Source organism: Bombus terrestris, chromosome 16 (genome assembly GCF_910591885.1).
Source record: "Bombus terrestris chromosome 16, iyBomTerr1.2, whole genome shotgun sequence".
Classification (NCBI taxonomy): Eukaryota; Metazoa; Arthropoda; class Insecta; order Hymenoptera; family Apidae; genus Bombus; species Bombus terrestris.
This window is the reverse complement of record NC_063284.1, coordinates 3,451,453-3,473,300: the sequence shown is the minus strand read 5'-3', so window position 1 is coordinate 3,473,300 and position 21,848 is coordinate 3,451,453. Positions and strand designations below refer to the sequence as shown.

The following is a 21,848-nucleotide window of genomic DNA, read 5'->3' as shown; positions in this document are numbered from 1 at the left end:
AAGACAAACACTGAGATACATAAGCGATATATACTAGTTATTTTTTATTTGGTTCTGTAATATACGTTTCACGGGATGTACCACCCCGTGAACATTTTCTTTTCTTCTCTCTACCTCTTTCTTTATCAGTCGTTCGTGTTGCTTTGTTTTTGGTACATGTACGGATATACGAAACACAATCTTTCTTACGTTCCATATATTTAAGAATAATGCTTGCTGTTGCTCGCTTAATAATAGGCACATCAGTTTATACTAGAGTAATCGATACCATAGTAAGAACTTTACTACGTGAACGTTACATGAGGATATTAATCTTGCAATCCAAAATACTATGTAAAATCGAATCGAAAGATTAACAAAGTTACGCGTATGAATTGTTTCTCATGTATGTCCTACTACGAATATATGTTCATTGGGTGAACATGTGAGGATTAGTCTTAATTTATTGCCAAGCTCTTGTAATGGGTATACACGCGACAAATTTTTGCATTTTTCGAATATTCATATGTCTGTATATATGTATGTACATGTTGATTTGCTCAGTAATATATACAATGTCTCAGCGTGTAAGCTAGCAAAAATCGTGCACCCATGTTAACGATAACCGTGGTCTTGAACAGGATCAAGTTTAAAATCGAAGATGTGGCTTGTTTTTAATCATATGCCTGTAAGAAATAAGATACCAGGTAAAGTAATTGGAGTATTATATGCGTATTTGAAGGTTCTATGAATAGATACGTAGACATGTATGTATGTAAACGACAAGTACGTACTTGTCAAGATGTTCCCAGAATACCATTAATGCTGCCCGATCCAAATGTCTTTTTGTTCTGCTTAGTTCTATCACTGTTACTGCCCAACGTGCCACATTTGTATCTAGCCTCATTTCGTCGTATTTTAAATGAAATGCACAAACTATAAAAATAAAAATTAACCAAATTAAATTCTGCTCTCGTACTAATGAATATTATATTATTCATATGGCAAAGAAAGTAAACTTACTTTTTGAAAAAATTTCAACAGGGTTACCATCGAAAGGCCAACCCTTGAATTGCCAAGCTGGACCCATTACAAATACCGCCACGACCCTTTCCCAGTCTGCATTTGTAAGTTTTTGTGGATTATCTACTACCCTGTATGGCACCGTGAGCCCGCCTTCCTTTCTTCGTTGCAAAAGGACCTCGTTCTCTCGTTTACAGCCTTGTGCACGTTTTTCTTCGTTACTGATGTATTTCAGATCCTGTAGTATATCTTTCGAGTTATACATCGTGATCAGTGATGTATTTGCGCTTGGAATGATGATGATAGGAGTTCTGCTAGGACGCTTATTCTGTGCCGCTTGCTGCGCTGTAAGTTTAGCAGCGGAAGTCGGTAGCAAGCCGGAACTAGGAGTCGTGGAAGGATTACTTGGCGGTTTTCTAACAGCTGGATTAGTGCCTTCTGTCACAGACTTTAGAGTCATGCCGTGATAAGTGCCCATAGTGTCGATTTTGAATCCTTCTGTCTCTTCTTTTTGTCTGATAAACCTTTCCTGATCGTATCGATTGTAAACAGCTGGCTGCGGTAACGGGCGCATGGGTGTGGAGCGTGGGGTAACTATAGGTGTTGGCGCAGCAGGACCTTTCTGTCTGCCCTCTTCACGAGCTTTAATACTCTGAAGAATTGCGAATATATTCTTCGCAAATATTTTTCCGCCACTCTGTAAAATAGTCGCGCGTGTTCTCCATTGTCTTTCTCTAGAAACTATATCTTTCGTATCATCAACATCCATCAATATAACACGCAAATCAGATCCCATTCCAATATCATCGTTTTCTTTAATTGTGGTACGCTTTTTAGCTAAACGTTTAGCCTTGATAGCTGCAATCTTTTCAACAGACATTGCCTCAGAAAGGGACTTAATGTTATCCACTGTGACAGAAGCTTCCTTTGGAGCATCCAGCCTGGCAGCAAGTTGCTCTTTAACTTTCTGGACATGAGTCTCTTCGAAACGTGGCTTTTTAGAGGGCCCACTTTCCAATCCATCTTCAGATGTCCTTTTAACTTGAGTAGGAATTTCCAAAGGAGCAGATTTGTCTATGGCGGCTGATGTAGCAGTCTCACCATTGAGATATGCCAATAAATCTTTTCTATCAGGTCTTCGTACCACTGGTATATTCTCTGCAGCTGCTTGCCGTACATACACAGGATGTGTAAGTTGTACATGTTTGAGTAAAAACAAGAGGCACTCAAGAGTATAATATTCCTTTGGCGTTCCTTCTTTGCCAGATCTATGGAAAATTACATTTTATATTTATCCTATTTGTTAAATATTCTAATATGTCAGCAGAAATTTCTGTATGTAATATAAAACAGTACATCGGTAGCAACATTAATTTAAAAAATAGAATAAAAGGATGATATATTAGCGATATGTTTTTTTGATTTGTATAACCAAAAAAAAAAAAAACAAAAAAAACAAAACACATAATGAAAGACATTGCAAAAATAAAAAGTACAAAAACTGATTTTTCATCCTAGTTTTGAAAATTGAAGTATTAATTCATCAATCTTTGAAGATACTGACAATCTTTTCGCAAACTGTATAGTATTTAATCGGTGGTAAGGAGATCATGCAGAAGACTGTTCAATGGTGGAAAGAAAGATCGAGGTTACAGTTGCCACAATTAATTTTCTAGGAAATTAGTAAGCACTTACCCATAAGTTAAATAATTAGTTTTCACATTTTTCGGCCAGGAGAACTCTCCAAAGATTATTTGATTTTCGCGTTCGATTATCTCTTTTTTATTAACATTATATTGCCTTAGCAAACTCAATGGGTCCGCCATGATTGTGAGATCCTTGTCAACGTTGGTATGAACTTCTCCTACTTTATCAAACGCGGATAGAAAAGAATGGCCTTTACGCTGTGCGCATTTGTGAGTATTACAGTGTCCAACGAAAGTATATATATGTTTGCAGTAAATGTTTTATAGATTGGTTGATCTGTTTGTTGGTCTGCCACTTATGGGTATTTGTCTCCTATTCGATGATCTTTTCGTTTTTTTGTAATTTATAAAAAATGTGACCACGTGACCACAATTTCATCGAAAGCCACTATCTGGCGAATGCCGGTTATGCAGATCGCCACATGATTACAAACAGTTATTCCACCTCTAGGTGGTAAAGTAAACCAAAAAATAAATCACCATACACACTTGCGCATCATTCGTGCACGTTAATTTTTGGGGCATACTTCGATTGTGTTTGCTATTAATATCGAACGGAGCGTTATTCGTTGTTCGTCACTTCTCCACACAACTTTATTAAGATATACTTTCAACATTATATTTCCAGTTTACTGTACAGGAAATTTACTTACACTTTTTTCGAGTCGTTAGTATTGGTGAGTTGTGAATCGTTCTTAAGACACACTTTCGACGATTATATCTTTAACTTATTTACTCTCGAAACAATAAAGAATCAGCTGTTGTGTCAAACAATCACCATAATATCTGTCAATAGGGTACCTCGATTGAATCTGTAGGTACATAGTAGTCTACGATATTTTGGGTTGTCATAAACATTGATGCTGATTGTCAAAGAACTATGAGCTACCCGGAGAAACACGATAACATAACGAAGGATGAATGGGTCGCCAAGTTGGAAGAGAATTCTTACACACAACGTGTTTCTATGAACAATTTGATTATGAATTATTTAGTTACAGGTTAGATTTTCTTCTCTTAACATATAACTTTAAACTGTTGTGTCTTGATCAATCAGTCACAATCAGGTTTTGTTGTGTAGAGGGATTCAAAGAAGCTGCGGAGAAATTTCAACAAGAGTCTGGAGTAGAGCCCACAGTAGATCTAAGCTCTTTGGATGACAGGATTCGTATTAGGGAAGCAATTCAAAATGGTCGTATTCAGGAGGCAACGGATCTCGTGAATCAGCTGCATCCAGAGTTATTGGATAACGATAGATATCTTTACTTCCATTTGCAGCAGCTGCATCTAATTGAACTGATTCGTACAGGAAAAATAGAGGAGGCTCTGCAGTTTGCTCAAGATAGACTGAGCGAAGCTGGAGAATCAGACGATATTATTTTGTGTGAATTAGAGCGTACTTTAGCTCTATTGGCTTTTGATGAGCCCCATAAGAGCCCTTATAGCGATTTACTTCATCCAACTCATAGGCAAAAGGTAAACAATTATTGTCTGTAATATTTAATTTTTATTCTTAATGGATTGCAATAATAATTTTATTTATGAATTTATATCGACTAAGTTTCTTTACAAACAATAATGATATTTGCTTTTATAATTAATAGTACAAATATTTTTTTTTATAAAACTGTAGATAGCAAGCGAGCTGAATGCAGCTATATTGAAGATGGAGCACAAAGAGTCAACTAGCCCACGATTAAATAATTTGCTGAAGATGATACTTTGGGCACAAGATGAGCTGGAAAAGAAAAAAGTGAAGTATCCAAAAATGACAGATTTGGGCAGTGCTACTATTGAGAGTCCAAAATAATTGTAAACAGGCAAAGTGTGGGACAATATGAATGTATTTATTAGTACAAGAAAATGAACGTATGATTGTACCATATTAGTGTCTACCATGTGAGCAGGGCTTAGGAAAAAAACAGACTTGAGCATTTTAACATAGTCTTAGTACTAATTATTTTCTATAAGAAACATGTATAAAATATCGATGATACATATATATTTGATTCGAATTAAGAGAGAGGAATGCACCGATTACAGTAATCATGCAAATTTTTAACATTCGAAGTCATTGTCATAAGTCTCGTCATGTGCATTATACCGATGACGCGACACCAAAATAAGTTCATTATCAGGTTGTAAAAATATTCATAACATTCACCGATATTTTGTAAATAACACGAGAATATTAAGAAACGGACCATTTCAATTAATATCTATGCAATATACGTGATTCAACATTGCGAAAGTAATTTTAACGTCCCTTAATGATAAGCTATGTTATATTGCGATAGAACCGATTAAATATTGATAGTAGTTTAAAGTAGAAAAAAGTACTAATAGAGAAATACATAGTTTAGACATAGCATTATGTGATAATTGGTGTTTATAAAGATTTATATTTGGTACTATCGATAGTAAAAAAACGTAAACAGACATTTTAGGGATCTTATATATATATATACATATATATATATATATATTCCTCTCTCGGATTATTCATATCTATATTGCATTCGATTTTTATAAAAACATAAGGAGAATTACATATTAAATAATATTTGTCATTAACGAAACAACATGTACAATTGTCTTCAGTCGAAATTACCACCCAAACATATATTCCATTGCTTTCGAAACTAAACCTGTAGATTTCTGTGGAACATTTTCAGGTGAGCTCACTGATTGTGAGCTAAGATTTTGATTGTAACCAGCTGCTAGTGGTCTTGCATTTTGTATCCTAATGGGCGTGCGTGGTGTATTGTATTCTGGCGATTGAGTGACTCTTCCTAGGTTTGAGAAACATTTAATACTTCCGTTCATTCTCGAACGACTCTCTTTATCCGATCCTAATATAACACCCTCGTCTGTACAAGGGATCAAACCGATCATTATAGATCCAGATACTATATTTCCATTACACGCGAGTGCCCTTTGTGCTTCTAATTCTGAAGCACATTTTAAGTGTATCCAGTTGCTCTGTGAATGTGGTGGAGGATGCTTGTCCACTACGCGAACTCTGCTCGAGATGTGAGCTAAAACTGTATTCATATCACTAGGTGAGAAACCAAAAACGGTTACCCATTGCAAAAGACCTTGTGATTCATTTGCATTAGGGCTCATTGCACCATCATTAAATATAGAAGTATTCATACTATTCACTAAAAGTCTTGGTTGATGGCAAGGTATACTTTGATTTGTTGCTGACAAATAGGGTGATACAGTTTGAGAAGTTTCTAGAGTATCAAATAGTCCTCTAGTTGGAGGTCCACCAGTGTGGCTTTCCGTGACTATTTGTGATGTGTTAGGAGTATTAGCACTTCCGAACACAGCTTTCTGACGATTACTACGATAATCTGGAGTACCATAGTGGGAAGGTGGAGAGGTCAGTGCACTGTGACCAATGTGTGACTGTTTCAGAATATCTTGTGGGCCCATCAAACTTATTTTGGCAGGCTAAAACATTAATAAAAGTGATTACTTAAATTATTGCGCAATATTATGCAATGTAATTTGATGAGTTTTATTTACCGTTGTAGAATCACCTAGAAGGAAATTTGGGAGGTATGCAGAAGTTCCTGGACTTCCAGGACTTTGCACTGGACTTCCAACAGGTGATCCTAATGCCATTGGTTCCATCTAAATTCAAAATAAGGAATTATCAAATATTTGCTTAAAATTTTATCGTGTACCATAGTATTTAATACAATTTATATTTACAAAAAAATTAACTGCTTATGTGTTAGATATAAAAAATTAATATATTTCTTATTTTAATTAGAGAGACTATATGTTGTTTGTTTTGATACACTTTAAATGTTACACGTTAGATGTTAACTTTGGCCGGTTGAGGTTATACACACAGAATTTTTAACTGTACACATCTACAATGTAAATTATTTAAAATTAGGTATGTTATCTTTATTACTTACTACTTTGACTTGAACAAATTCCAAAAACTTTTAACGCAGTGTATAAATACTTAAATATTCACAGCCGCTTAAACGTTTGATTAGATATTTAAATAACGAACAACATTTGATTTCTACTTACAGATGTCTCCTCTATCGTGTAAAAACCGACAACAATTATTTAAACTTCTCGTAACCTTTATCGTTATGATTCATTCACTTTCGAAGTTTTAGTGTACTTTTTATTAATGAAGCCTTAAAATACATGGAAAAAGTAACGTTATGATGATAATTATTTTATTTCAATTTTTATTTTTCGGTACAAGAATTTTTGGCGGGAAAGGAGGCAGCGAGATCACGTGATACGGTAGCAACGCCACTTGCATATTGAAAATCGCGTCGGAAGGAAGTCTACATGTGACGTTGCGTCGTTTTACAAATAGATTTTACATTAAAAATTTTTAATGTCATTCGAAAATTAGTAGTGTATACATCCTGTGTATCAAATAGTATCAGAATTTTCATATAAAAGTGAAGAGTTATAAAGATGGAATATTTTACACATTATTCTTCATGCGACGTATGGCAGGCCTTGTGTCATGGTTTCTTTCAGAGAAAATATCGCTCCTATTGGTGAGTGAATCCATTCATTTTTAGTATTTTCACATCGAACTTTTAATGATTTTGATTGTTTATGAGTATTGGCATTGCATCAAAAATTAGGTTAGGTTAAATTACGCGTCCACAAAGGAATTAAACGAAACGGAAAGAGTATTATAATAGTGAATTTTAATAACGATGAAAATTATATACATATTTACAGCTTCGTTAAACACTTTTTATGATATGACAAGTATGTACCAGGATTTTGATACGCTACTATGTAAGAAACAGATATTCGTTTTTAGCTTAATTATCAGACATTACGACGTCGCGTTTGCGAATTTCGCTTTTTTCCTTTCTCTTTCATGCTTAATTATATTCAAAATTAGCATTTGCGAAAAATGCAAAAGTTTCTTTTAATAAAAGAGATAAAATGTTCACTATACAAAGCACTGAAAAGTTCACGTCGTAGTAACTTTAGTAACGTAGTAATTTTTGAATTTTCGCGCACATGCATACAGGAATATCTAGACTGCTGATGATTATGCTATTTTCTATTTTTATAAATATAATGAAGTGGAATTTGAATAGAAATTTGTTTTATCTAGTACATATTATAATAAATACTATTTTATACACATATATAGAAATATATAATAATATATTATAATATTAAATTATATATATATATAATTATTGTACTGCAATAAAATATATCAAAATAATTTGATATTTTATATATTATCGCATATTATATGCATTCTGAAAATCTTTGAAATTTTACATTTTCGAAAAGTGCATAAACATCCGTAGTCTAGAAATAACAATGTAAATAATTCACCAATAAAATTTTCGCAGTAAATAACGATAAGTAGCATTAACAATGTTTAATTAACGATCTTTCTTGTGAAATTGCTTTGTGCAGGAAGACAACTGTAAATAATTTAGATGTACAATAGTGTTTAATAGCCTTAAGATATCATTAGAATAATTTGAAGAAAAATTGGATTAGTATCATTTTTGGAAATTTCGTTGTCTAGCAATTTTACAAGAAAGATGGATTTTTGAAATGTATATTTCGTGGGTGGATCGTTAAATCTCCGGGCCCTGAGCTAAAGTCGTAAATGAAAATTTGTACAAACATACGAAAGCGAGGATATTTTTAGTTAAAATGTCGACATAACACACTTTTATACATAATTCCCCGCATTAAAACGTTTCGCTTAAAACGTGGTTTTCATATAATGGCGCCTATTTCCAAACTGTCCTCAATTCCTCGTATTTACGCGGGAAAACTTGAAACGTGATGAAGTCACACGATCATTGAATGTAAAAATCTAGATAAAAATATACGCTCCTAAAGTATTGTAGCTGAGATTACGTTGTATGCGATGCACCATTTATGTCACCACTGGGTATTCCATTTTTCAAGAATTGCAATTTCAGTTAATACCAGAATTCATTGAATAGAACTTTGAATACATTATTATCTTTATAACGATATAGATTTACTTAAAATTTGTATGTTTCTGTTATTTAAAATATCTTTAAGAAGACTTGTTATACAACAAAAGCATATAGTTCATGGCATAATGAATTGACATCAATTTAGTGGAAATAATAATTACCCAGCATCCGTTTGTGAAGCTAGCTATCAAAAATTGTTCTTGATTGCTTTCCATTGCATTTGTACAACACAATAGCAAGATTTTGAGATGGAAAGACATGTGCTTTCCATATAGAGATTCCCCCTTTCTTTTTGTCAAATGTATAAAAAATGATATGCAGTAAAAATAGAAGTACCCTTATAAAATTGTAGTAAAAATAATATTGTTTCAATGTATAGGAAAGCAATAAGAACTTCCTTGTCATTTGTTAAAAGGATCTCTGGACGACCTAACATATATATAATATACATATATATATGCATATGGAGAGACGGATTTATGCTTCCTTTGGTTTCTTTTCTTTGAGTAATTTATTCTGTGTTGTATTTTCTTTTATTGTTTTACTTTCTCTCCCTCCCTTTGGTAGTTCCATGGATATGTTTTAAATGAAACCTTTTCTTCACGCGAGAATACATTTAGAGCCTAGAACATATTTTGGTTTATTACTAGTGGCAGATCTACAAATATATAAAGAATTTTTCTTCATAATTTTCTTTGAGAAATTGTACACATAAATATTCTGAAAATTTGATTTTAATCTTGTTAATCAAATATTTTGAATTAATTTAATTTTTCGAAAGTAATTTCAAGATTAATTTCTTTTAAATGATGGTAAGTGAATCGAATTTGGTTTAATTGAAATTAAAAAAGGGGGAAATAGAGAGTTAGATAGATCTGTCACTACTTGTACGACGAAGACGTCTAGTCGAACGTCACCCTTATGTTTATCGATATGATATTTAATTACGATTACGCGGCTTAAAAATTAGTATTAGATACGATGGGAACAATCTCCTAACGTACTCGTTTTACACTCTTAGGAAGCAACGTGAAAAACAATTGTCGTTATTATCGAGCTAGGATGATTCCCGTGATCAAAAAAATGATCATCCGGTTGAATATCGTGGTTGCCTCACTCCCTGAAATAGAAAATATCTTTTCTTAGAATACGCTTTACAAAATATAAGTTGCAACCATTAAGGAGCTGAGAATATTTTAGAACATGATGCTTTTCAGTTATTGTATGAACTGATTTTTAAAGCGACAATATTAACTGTTCATAATTATTTGGGCATAAATGGACAATATACAAAATTCTATAATAATGTTCTATATAATACTTAAAACTAATATTGTTGTCCCAAGCATATTTGTTTGCTCTAAGCAAAGAATTTAAATGACAATGGAGAAAAGCAAAAGAATCTTAGTATTGCCAACTTCCTACTACTGCTTTTATTCAGAATATCAAAAAAATGTTTCTTTTTTGCAACTCCAAATGTTCAGAGCTATATCAATGTACTAAAGATTCTATAGTGCAAATGGAAAGGGAATATTCTTCAAACAAGATCAAGTTTCTACTTTCATTCATCATCTAAGACTCTCTTTGTCATCCCATATTCATTATTACTTGATCTTCAATAAAACACTTCAAAGCAAAGAGGAAATCAATAGCAATTTTCTGCTCCAAGAAGCTATTCTATTTAAACAGTTTTTCAAGAGGACTTGATCCGCCTTCATTGTCTATTCAATCAATTAAATGGTTGTATCTGGATTCGTAATGACAAATTTGTATTTGTATTTATATTTGTAATGGATTTTTTTGACTTTGGAAAATGTTCTATCTTCCAAGCAGCCTACATGGGTCTCAAGTTTTGAAATAATGATGTTGGATAACTAAGAATTTCATGTCTCATATTTTTTAATTTTTCTCTGTAAATGATACGATCTGTAAATGATGATCTGTTTGTTGTGTATATTATTCATGTAGGTTTGTTTCTTCGATAAACACTATCAATCCTTCCGATTCGATGCTTTTTGATTAGGTTAATTATGACTTCATCGTCTTGATTGATGAATTATTTATCAAGCCCAAACGGGCAAGTGTTTAATTGCCAGCCAATTAAACTATAATGTAATCAATTTCGCGATTTATTTGCATTTGAAAGTGTATCTCACTTGACCGGACACAATGGCCAGTAAATTTCGTTCAAGTATTTACCCGTGTAATACAACTATAAACAGTAGTCCCTAAATTAGTGTTTAACTAATAAAATATGTAACGTATTGTAAATCCTCTTTTTTCCATAGAATTAATATTTGTCACGATGTTTGCTGACAATGTTCTCAATACTAAAAGAAGAAACGAAGTATAGGGTCCAATTAATCACGTTACAGTCGGTAAAGAGGCGATTCTACATGAAGAATCAAATAAAAAATATAATAACATTGACACATTTCACAATTGTAGAATGTATGCCTTGTTGATTATTTACTCTATAATTACCTAAGTTTACGTACATTAAACAAATTTTTAAATTCGACCTTATCCAAGAAAAATTGTATTTTGTACTTTCGATGTATTTTATCATGTAGAGTCGTTCCCGTGTCAATTGTACAATCTTATATCCTTGATTTCTGCACTTTCCCGTATAGAATCGTCTGAAACGTCGAATCGAAAGGATTTACGAATTGTTGACCGAACAGTGGTGACATCTAGGTTGTTTCTAGCGAAATGTTTGGTCAAACGACGGAGAATTACCGGGGATTTTACCATTGATTAAATCGTTGCGCGTGTGGCTCTGTGCCCTGGTCTCGCGGCTCTCCATCACCGGGGCTTTCAGGATCCTCTCGTCTCCTTCCACGCTCTCCTCTTTGCTCTGCAGATAGACGGTCGCTATTGTCGCCAAGCACTTGAGCTTCATGTCGCCACGCTTGAAGTGTTTGTTGGCAACGCGAAACTCCAAGCCCAATACCGCGGTTTCCAGGCCCTTCTCGTCTACGGCGGTAATGTGCGGTCCCTTCAGGTACTGGGTATCGGCCTGAAAAGCCGTTGATTGTTTTCTTAACAATAAAACGGACAGAGGCAGAGTCGCGGCTTCTACCGGCAATGCGCGATTAGAGTTCACTTTGTGCGGTCTCTTTTCACATCGGTCGCCTTTATGCCGGCTTTTCTCACGGTTACATGAGAGACATCCTTCGCTTGTTGCGATTAGCCATAGAGGCAGAAATTGTCTAGTATGGAAATGGATGGACAGATGTCGCTGTATAAGCTTCCTTAGATGGTTAAACATTTTTTATCGATCTGATGTATAATCGTTTGAGATTTTGTAAGGGGAAATGAGAAAAAAGAAAAAAGGAAATGAGAAAAAGGCTATAGAATGTGAAAAGGAAGAAGGGATAGAAGGAAGAAGGAAAAAGGAAGTGAAGGCAAAGAAGAATGAATAAAAGGAAGCGAGGAAGATAAGAGTGACAGATCTAGTGTTTTATATCTCGGGGTAATTTATAATAGTCCTGAAGCGAACGTGGCGAATTATATCTATGGCAGATCGTATAGACCTGTAGACCCATAAATCTATAGACTGTAGTAGTTGAGTTTTCATTGTCGAATTAGAGACGCGGAACATTAGGGAGAGACTCTTTTACGAGGTACTTACCGGGTCGCCGTTGATGAACCAAGTTAACAGGGCGGCCGGTTTTGAGGGTGCGGATGTGCAGTTCATGCGGACCACCTCCCCTACTTGGTAGCGGGAACGACCACCGGTTATTCGTGGTCCTTCGTCAGGAAGAACTGTAAAGAGGGCAATTTTCACCTTTTTCTATTAGCCAAACTCTCTGCGATCTATTTTCACATATACTGTTGCTCGTAAATATCCCGACACTTTGATTGATTTATAGTAACAATATTTGTATCTGACCATTATGTATAAATTATTGACGAACTACTAATCGATTATGGCGATTATAGGGAATAAACTCGTCAAATTCGGTTTATCCATAATTTTGTAATTAAAGCACATGTTGCTAAAAATAAGCAACTGCAAGTACCTCAGAGAAATAGTATGCCTCACGTGATTCCGTAGAAACGCACAATTCGTTTTCTAGGGTCCCCTAGTCTCAAGAGGTTAATCGAGTGGTTAAGTGGCCGGAAATTAATTAATAAATTTGCTCACCTACTACCGTCATGTCTGCGTGATCAGACACGGTTTGAAAGGCGGGAGCCTCGGCAGAGACCTCGCATCGATATCTCCCTGAACTAGTAAGATTCACATTGTTCAATACTACCGATATCTTGGTGGAATTGTGTATCTGCAACCGAAGATCGTCACAGATTTCTAATCTTTAGATGAGAACGATTGGATATTCCTGCTAGATATACTCACGTTCACGTTTACGCCAGGAACACGGAAGGTCTGCACCATGGGTTCGTCCCTAGGCACGAAACGATAGAACTCATGGCCGTCTTTGTACCATTTCACCGAGTACAATACCTCTTTGTCCAGGTTGAAGTTGCACTGCATACGGACAGTTTCGTTTAGAACGACGTGCTGTGGTATCTGTAGGGCCGTCATACGAAGAGCCACGATACCTGCAAAGAGTTTTCAACGTGCTTGTAGTATTTCTTTTTCTGAGAAAATTATAAAATATTTTAAATTTGTTCAAATTTAATCTTCATCGAAACTAAATGTATTTTGGGTATTCTTTCATGCGATTAAGTAGTCAATGTATATCCTAGTAGCAACTTTCATGCTCGAAACTGTTTCTAAATTAATCTAAAACCTAGCGGAAATATACTCGAGAGATGTTTAACTACGCGTCGTACTACTCAATGCGGTATATGAGTGGTAGCGTAAGATCTTCTATATGTCTGACTATATACGAGTCCATACTACTCAAACCCGCCATCTACTGTCCAAATCTCTACCTTTCCGCAGAATCCAATCTATTTCGTATAACCCATCTCTAAAAGGACGTAGATCACTTTGGTCAAACACGAAACCAATCGGCGGATACGAAACAAAACTCTTTTCTTGTCGAATCATCGACGGTACTTCGATAGGATGTCTGTAACTGCACCGTAGCCGAGCCGTTGATCCTCTTACGCGGTAAGCTTCTTAAAATTACCCGTGATCGAACGGAAAATACGTTGCGAAACTGAGCAAATGCTTCTCTCTTTGGAGCGGTATTTAATCGCGGCCACTCTCCTCTTTCCTTCCCTTCAACAAAGACAGAGGTTATTGGAAACGATACAGGGGACGATTATATTGCGTCTTGTTGATGGTGAAAAATCAGCGATTTCCAGTCAGATATTCAATAGATCATATTCTTTACTCCTTTCATTCTGTTCGTCGATTGAATCGATGGAAAATTGACAAAAGTGGGTGAAGTGTTAAAACCGTATCGGGAGGAAGCTCTTCTTCATTTTCAATTACTGCCTATTTCCTTATTCAATCGTTACTGGTAATGCTACCAACCCACTAAACATCATTCGAGAATCGTTGGTTGCAATTTCTTTTTCGAGTGGCCTTAATTAACTTCTTCCATCCTGTTCCACTCCATATTTTTTTTCTCCCCTCGGAAACAGCCTTTTTCACGACGATCTCATCGCGTTCGTATTCGTTCGATTATCCATTTGGTTGGATCTGTGGATCTTTTAAAAGAACGTATTGCCGGTCGATAAGGAAGGCTTCTCCCCTATCAGCCGTGTGTGATCAGGGCTATGAGAACATTGTAGGTCAGACCGGTATAAATTGCGGTATTTTCGGTCGGTTTCCGTCAGATACGGCTACGTTTATTGGAAACGCGTCCTTCTATTCGAGATGGGATACGACGGAAGGAATCTTCGACGATGAACATCAATATTCCACGTGGTTGAAATAGATCGAGCCACGAAATAGAGGATGGGAATCGTACTTAACATCGAATTGCCCATAAGGCGTCGTATCCGTTTTACAGCTCTGTTGGAAATACTCGAAATTTTATGAAACCTCAATTTTAGTAAATTGTTAAATGAAAATGTTTTTGTATGGAATGAAATAGTTTGCTGTGTAGATTAACCATCAAAAGAAACATTTGCGATTTATAGAGGGCTGTTGTATCTTCCGAGTGGAGAGTGGACACCTGGCGTCACGACGCTGGTCGCACGTGCTCGTGACGGACACGGACACGGTCGATTTAATTAAAGGCAATCGGACGAGGGTTGGACGAACCTGTCTAGAGGGGAGGTTAATCAGTAGCTAGATATATACTCAGATTATTTACCGACTGTATTATCGCCTGGTATTACGCGCTTATGCCTCGAATTAAACGGTACACGGCCATCGGCGTTAATTTTCAGCTTGCGTGCTTCAACCGTATTTTTTCAGGGCTCGAATTATCGAATTTTCTGCCACGGCAGTCGTATGTTAACATACACGGGATTTCCCAAAATAAGAAGCTTAGTAGCCGTGATTATATGTACAGAGGTGGATATAAAAATTAAAATGTTTGAAAAACATCAATTTTTTTATCATATACAGGGTGTCTAAGTTTTTAGGGACCAAAGTATATTCGCTACATTCTATAGGTTTAAATAAGAAGAAGATAAATAAGAAGAACGTTAAAATTTCCCACAGCCTGTGTGTAAATGCATTTGAGGTGTAGTATAATCAAGCAAACGGAAAGCTCGATTGATCTAACCCAGCTACGTTTGATGTGGCGCCAATTTAATTAGAGAACATCTAGCATTGACCAAATCCAGATGTTAAGTTAGATTGTAACAACCAAATAAGTTTGTCTTCGCCTAAACGTATCTTCATTCTGTCTGTGCTGTTTTACCTTTTACGGTTAACAGGTTCTACGCGGTTGGCAACTAAGTGGTTGCGGATTTTGTCATTACCACCTAATGGCAAAATCCGCAATCACTTAGTTGCCAACCCAACATTTGTATTTACCATGCGTCGGACAAAATTAAAGAGAATTCTATGTATCGACGAAACCACAATTATCTACTGTAAAAGCGTATAAAAGCGCAGGAGTTCTGAAAACGCAATCAGACCGGTAGGTAGTGGCTGCAGCGTAATTTCCTTGTTCCTTGTTGGAATTAGGAAGGTTAGGGTAGCGGAGAGAGAAAGAATGAATGAAGGAGGGCGCGCCGAGCAGGAGAGGGAGAGAGAGAGAGAGAGGGTAGCCGCGGCGTATTGTTTTATTTAAACGGACTCAAAGCTAGTGCCGGTTTACCGGCGAGTTTTATCGGAAATTGAGCCAATTAGAGTACTCGAGTTAACGACCTATCGTAATACGCTTTCGCGAGGCCATCGACGGTTGTGTCGTTCTGCTGGCCCCCGTCTTTAAACGAACGTGACATCACGAACCGCTTTACGCGCCCGTATATTTTCTCGTTTCTTGATTGGCAATGGTCCTGGAAGCGATTAACCGATGCTCGCGCGACGACCGGAAGAAGTTGTCGACTCGGTCGTTTCCTCGTTCAACCAGCACCTTGTCGCTTTGTATCGTCTTTCGTTTCTTTTTTTTTTTTTTTTTTTTATTTGCTCGAAACTGATGTTTCCTTTCGCTAGGATGAAAAAAGTGGTATCTTCGTTCAGGTGGAAATTGCAAGATACGTTTAAATAAGGTTGAATGCACCTTTTCCTTAATTCGAGTTTACGTTAGCTTTAGGACGAACTGAAGATTTTCTACAGCAATTCGAATCTGATCGATTGAAATTTGAACAGGAATTTAGGCCAATTCTAATCGAAGCTACTTTTAATTAATATCTTCTTCAAAATCAATGGAAATTTCAGTTGGAATCTATGTTAACTTTCCTATTATAATTCATCAAGCTTGAACTCGAATTAAAATTTTGGATTTGAATTAAACGTTCGCGGCTTCTATAAAATTCAATAAAAAATGGGATTGGACGTTATTTTAGATCTGGCGCGTCTTCCAATTTAGAGTGTAATTCCAGTTAATCGAGTGAAAGAATCCAGAAGAATTACCTTGGTAACCAATTTTTTTATAGTATAAGTGTAAATGTGACAACAAGTTACATTTGGTATACGTAATGTTAAAAAATTGGAAAAAATGGTTTCGGCGGTAGGTTTTATTCAGACCGGGAATTTATCCACTTTTCCGCTTATCCTGCTGGACTTCCGCGGCCCGGGAATCCTATTTCTATCCTCGACAAAGCGGATCCTATCTAAATGTCTGTTGGTTACCGTATTACCGCCATTCTCTCAGGGAAGTTGGCGCTCTACACGGTAAACCGACGTGTTCACCGTTGAAAATAGACTCTTAATTCTCATTTGGTCGTTTAACGTCGTGGTAACGTTAAATAAACGACAAATAAACAAACAACAAACAAAAACAGCAACTTACCCTGTCACGAATTTGGTTTCCATTTGAACGTACAAGGGAGGGAAGGTCTTGAGCAAATGTTGAACATGTTACCACCATAGAAATCTTTAATCTACGTGCGCTGCAGTTCATTCGAACTGGATTCCTTTAAATCGAATCTTTGGACGTGGAGTTTTACTGAAAACTGGAATCTGTCACGTCAGGGCCGTGGATTTTACGAAACTGCCCGAGCACAGAACCGAAGATTGATGACCAGAGTGGCAGATAGAATTGTCCCGGGATCTCCACGTGGACTAAGGAAGATCGACGCGTTTAGGATATTGGAATTACGCAAATTACACGGGGGGAACGCGGAAATCGATGTGGCTCGGATGCCAGAGGCCCATTGGTTGTCGTGCAAACATCCAAACAATGCGAATAGCCGCGTGGAGACCGGTTATCGGTTCAAATATTGACTGGCGATATCTTTAGCCGACAACGAACGCAATGGATCACAGTTAAATATTTATTCCTCTAACCAACCAGTAGTTGGAACGCTAGGAATCTCTTCGTCACTGAGCCATTAGCAAAAGAATCCATCGGACATCCTCGGAACCACATCCTACCATCGCAGTCTATTTGGAAAATTGTCGAAACTCGGAGAATATCGTTTTGGATTACCGGATAACGAACCGACCAACTTGGATAGACCAACTTCTTTCATCAAAGAGAAGCTTTTCCTGTTTCGTCGTGACATCAATAGGTACACTGAGGCCTACCTGAGTGTAGTATGAACGCGGAGAGAGCGACGAAGCTGGACAGCAGGGTCCTGTGGTTCACCGGAAACGGCATCCTCTCTGGCGACCCCATGGACCGTGGACCATTCGAAGATCTCGTCACTGGCTGGCCATCCTCTTGGCCTTTTGGCACTGTTCACGCACACGAGACTGAAATCGATCTGTCTTTCTCCCTCTTTCTCTGTCCGTTTGTCTGTCCGTCCACCAGGTGTACACCTCGGCCACGACGACTACGATCTCGGGGCAACGACGTGGTATGGAAGAGGTGCGGTACGTCGGACACAGGGGCACCCGGACGAGCGACCTTCGGGAACGGTCAGCAGGTGTCGGAGCGGCACATTATTTTCCACGTTTCGCGCGGTCTAATTGAAAATCTATACGGGCCAGAGAGGCAGTCGCTACTGCGGCATCGGCACACACCAGCAGAGGGAACCTGGAGGTGCTGGTGTGTTGCTGCTGCTACTGCTGCTGCTGCTACCACTATGATGCTCCCTTGCTAGTGTGGTGGTTGTAGCCCGATGGTGGTGGTTGGAGGTGCTGGTGCTGCTGCTCTGGTAGTGACAGAGACGGTTGGATGGTGGGGATGGTTGGGCGGGTTGGTAGGGGAAGGGCGGTGGAGCGGCCGGGAGCAGAGGAGCGAAGAGAGACGAAGGCAGCCGCCGGACCGACACGACCGACCGAGACAGGGCGAGTTCGTGCCTTGGTCAATGCGCACGCGTCAGCAACCCAAGTCGATGATCGCTGCAAAGTTCTCCGTCTCGCTCTGCCGCTGCGCGAGGCTACCTCGTTCGCTGCGTTGCGTGTGTGCAGGCGCTAACGAAATTGGGGGGAAATACGCTACGCTCCGGGCGACCCGCTCCCGGCGACTCTTCCGCTAGGAATTATACGGATTTTTGCTGCCAGTTGATTGTTTTCCTTCGTTCCCTACTTCCACGATGTGTTGTTGCCTCTCATGGTATGATACGGGTGGCTGATACGATATGGGATTGATCAGTCATGGTAGTAGAAGAGGCTGATTGCTTTCGTTCATCAACGTTGATTTCCAATGATTATGAATTATATGATTAAACGAGCTAACGTGATATCGGCGAAGAAATGAAAATTACCAAATGCTATTTGAACAAAAGATGCGAGGATTCTGGTATATGGAGCAGTCTGTAGAATCATACAGTAACAGTTTTTCATGCCTTCTGTATGTCCTGGTGCTTGTAGTTGCAGGATGTAGTACGTATCTGGGAACTTCGCGCAGCGGGAATGCTATATTCGCCGTCTGGACTCGTTGTAACATTAATCGAGGAAAAGATTAAGGAATACGGTTGGTCGAGGCTGCACGAGATGGTTCTGGCTACAGAATGTGGACACAGCTTTCGTATAAATAATACAGCCACCCTAATTCACCGAGTAGAGAGCAGTGGCGATTACGAAATGATGGTTCCCTGCATGGCTGACCCCACACAGACCCATTCTACTTGCGCGGAGTCCCCAACATTTTCAAATTCAATTTCCTCCGCGAGCAAGCCTCGCATGTAAAAGGCTCACAGGACACTTTTCACTCGTTTTTTCGTCAAGAATCTTCCCTCCTTTGGTTCAAGTCGCTATCTTTCATTAGTTATATTTCATGTCGTTTTTTCGTCTTGCTTCTTGACGAATGCTACTCCGAACCTAGCGAGTCCTCGTTGCTAAATGAATTCCGCGTTGGAAACGAGAGCTAAACGTAAATATGACAGGTTAACTTTTTATATCGTTTTTTGGTCTCTCGTATTTCGCTTTAGACGCAACTTCCTCGTCGCTACACGTTATCGTACGTTAAAAAATCGGTGGAAAGAAAAAAGAAGAAAAATGGTGATCCGTCGTTGCAGGGTCTATCGACTAAATGGAAAACGCGGCGCGTTCCGGTTGCAGCCGATTAATGCGGCGTGAATAGCCAGGCGTGTAACGCGAATCCAGCGCTGGACCGGCGTGAATACAACAAATCAGGCGAATACATCTGTACGGAGCTGCGTGTAATATGCACGCCTGTAATATCTGTACTTATCCGGGATTGGGCCATGTGCACACGGAGACATTTACGCGCAGTTTTCCGGACATGGCTCCGGTCTCGCGCGCGCGTTACGTGCTTGGCCGCGTTATTCATGGAATCCCGGTGGTCGAACTTAAAATTCCCCGCGCGAAAGGGAATGGGTTCGCGTGCTCGGCCGCGCGTAATTTTAATAACGTCGTTCGCATGGCCAGCGGCAAACAGAGACGTCCGCCGAAAGCAACGCGTCAGTTTGACCAGTTGGCCCGTGCGTAAAATGCCCGGTGATGAACGACCTTGCTGAGTCGAATCGTCGTGAAAAACTAGGCTCGAAAATTGCCAGGGAGAGCTTTTCCAGTGAACTCTCCTTTGGGGAGAAAAAAAAAGATTGAGCAAGGAGAGCGTGAAGTGTCGAGGTGTGTGAGGTAATAGAAAGGATCACGCAACTGGGTGGGACTATAGTTTGAGAATGGTCGAGGGTGTAATTAGATGACTGCAGTGATGCATAACGTGAAGTATGACTTCACTCTTTTAAATAGGATTTTAATCTTGTTGCACGTCTGCCGACGTAGTTTCTTCTTCTTCTGTAATAACTTTAACAGCGAGCGCTTTCATTTTGCAAAATGATCAAACTTTCATCGAGATTTAAATCTAGATTCCTTCGAAGCAGACGTTAGCTTAGATTTAACCTAGACCTACCATAGCTACAGATATCCATAGTACCAGAGACCTACATAGCTTAGGCTAAGCCAGACCTAAGGTAATTCTCTACGACAATTTTAACAGCAATGAAGCAACAGAATAAATGAATTATGAAAGAGTGTAATTAGGTTTTTGGCAAGTTTAGCAAGTAATTAATTTGCCAACGAAACTGAAAATGCTTGATTCTAGCTAGCAATGCTCGATACGAAAAAAGCTGTATTAATCTAAAGTTGCAATTGGGTCGTACGCTTCTGGGTACAGTAGGAGGATTGAAATAAGACACAGTTAACTTTCAAGTCTCTGAAACATGTTCGCTTTCATATCGAAAACTTCTCACCAAGAATTCACTTGCTCTTGTTTTATAGTAACTTTCCCGTGTTTTCAAGTATTTCAAATATTCCTGAAGATGATATCAACCTGATAATTCCTCTAATTAAGATCTTTATTAGTTATCATGGACAAGCTTTTCCTGTAATTTTCACGCTTGCAGATTCCAACTGAATTTTCCACATTAGTAGTAAATTGTCTCATCCACTCTTACTCGTTAGTTGGAAGTTGAAAGTTTTATAAAAAATGCACGGCTCGTTGTGATACGTAATTTGTCAGATTATAATACCGTGGTAACTCCGAACATACTGTGTTCTAGCTTAGCATAAAATAGTCAGTTAGTAGTAAAACCTGTCTAGCTAAGAGTAGTTGAAATAACAGTTGTTTCGTCAGTGGAATTAACAGCGTAAAGATTTGTGAAATTTTTCGTTCGAGCGATGTACGGAACGTTTCACACCACTTTGATCCCTCGTTGTGGATAAAAGAGTGCTCGTTAAAGATCTTAAGACACAGCCATTCAACGAACGCGACACCGATAATCGTACGGAAATTAGACGAAGCCTGTGTGACCGTGTTAACGAGCACCGAAATCGCTGATCAATCTTCCACGGTCTAAGCGAAATACAGGCAAATCGCTCTTATGTGATCGTGAACCAACTTTCCAGTTATCGTCCCTTTTATCTACCCTTTTTCTTGCATATCTCGACCGCGAGAAGAAGGTCAAGTGTGTCAGGTGACGGAAGCAAAACTAGCGAGTACATGACTTTCTGAGTTATCCACGGCTTAATACGGTGACTAACGTGGACCTAACTCGGGCTATGTAAGTACAATTACAGTCCTAATGTACGTGGATTCGAATCTAGTTCAAACTTAACCAGCATATCGATAACATTTCCCACCAATGTTAACCCAGATTTATGCTGTTACATCTGCTCTAACATAGACATTGTCTAGGTCTGTAATGTAAACCTAGCTGAAACTATTATAAGCACAATTATAGAGCAGACCGACCGCTTGACTGA

At 38.1% G+C, this 21,848-nt stretch overlaps 5 protein-coding genes across 13 annotated transcripts in view; 2 read left to right on the top strand and 3 right to left on the bottom strand.

Annotated features, from left to right (window-relative positions):
* Window positions 1-16: 16 nt before the first annotated feature.
* LOC100650510 (parafibromin) lies at window positions 17-3,003 on the bottom strand. The gene is made up of 4 exons (XM_003403047.4): window positions 2,698-3,003; window positions 1,003-2,270; window positions 774-915; window positions 17-665 (listed from the first exon to the last, which is right to left on the bottom strand). The coding sequence occupies exons 1-4, from the start codon at window positions 2,826-2,828 to the stop codon at window positions 629-631; spliced, it is 1,578 nt and encodes a 525-aa protein (XP_003403095.1). The 5' UTR covers window positions 2,829-3,003; the 3' UTR covers window positions 17-628.
* A 190-nt stretch (window positions 3,004-3,193) lies between these two features.
* LOC100650627 (glucose-induced degradation protein 8 homolog) lies at window positions 3,194-4,652 on the top strand. Its single transcript, XM_003403048.4, has 4 exons — window positions 3,194-3,385; window positions 3,505-3,709; window positions 3,790-4,184; window positions 4,342-4,652. Exons 2-4 carry the CDS (start codon window positions 3,589-3,591, stop codon window positions 4,516-4,518), a joined length of 693 nt encoding a protein of 230 aa, XP_003403096.1. The 5' UTR covers window positions 3,194-3,385; window positions 3,505-3,588; the 3' UTR covers window positions 4,519-4,652.
* On the bottom strand, window positions 4,640-6,796 carry LOC105666944 (nucleoporin Nup35). 2 transcript variants are annotated; one of them, XM_012319702.3, is made up of 3 exons: window positions 6,644-6,796; window positions 6,243-6,350; window positions 4,640-6,167 (listed from the first exon to the last, which is right to left on the bottom strand). In XM_012319702.3, the coding sequence occupies exons 2-3, from the start codon at window positions 6,348-6,350 to the stop codon at window positions 5,316-5,318; spliced, it is 960 nt and encodes a 319-aa protein (XP_012175092.2). In that variant the 5' UTR covers window positions 6,644-6,796; the 3' UTR covers window positions 4,640-5,315. The 2 variants fall into 2 exon arrangements, with proteins under 2 accessions (XP_012175092.2, XP_048268987.1); XM_048413030.1 differs by lacking the exon at window positions 6,644-6,796 and adding an exon at window positions 6,432-6,450.
* Window positions 6,797-6,968: 172 nt separating this feature from the next.
* The window catches only part of LOC100650751, a 122,297-nt gene continuing 107,417 nt past the window's right edge, over window positions 6,969-21,848 (top strand). Inside the window, exon 1 of one of the 2 annotated variants that reach the window (XM_020868137.2) lies at window positions 6,969-7,255. In XM_020868137.2, the coding sequence (XP_020723796.1) occupies window positions 7,222-7,255 (34 nt within the window). In that variant the 5' untranslated portion in view covers window positions 6,969-7,221. The remainder of the gene's footprint in view (window positions 7,256-21,848) is intronic. The other variant, XM_048413034.1, reaches the window with a different exon arrangement.
* Window positions 8,024-18,306, bottom strand: LOC100642355 (cell adhesion molecule 2). 7 transcript variants are annotated; one of them, XR_007226668.1, is made up of 8 exons: window positions 13,595-13,769; window positions 13,053-13,258; window positions 12,843-12,978; window positions 12,327-12,460; window positions 11,432-11,711; window positions 11,191-11,331; window positions 9,697-9,812; window positions 9,238-9,315 (listed from the first exon to the last, which is right to left on the bottom strand). XR_007226668.1 is itself a non-coding variant. In XM_048413031.1 (7 exons), exons 1-6 carry the CDS (start codon window positions 13,710-13,712, stop codon window positions 9,742-9,744), a joined length of 945 nt encoding a protein of 314 aa, XP_048268988.1. In that variant the 5' UTR covers window positions 13,713-13,768; the 3' UTR covers window positions 8,024-9,315; window positions 9,697-9,741. The 7 variants fall into 7 exon arrangements, 4 of the variants coding, with proteins under 4 accessions (XP_048268988.1, XP_048268990.1, XP_012175093.1 ...); XR_007226667.1 differs by having other exon boundaries at window positions 8,024-9,812; XR_007226669.1 differs by having other exon boundaries at window positions 8,024-9,812; window positions 11,444-11,711; window positions 13,595-13,767.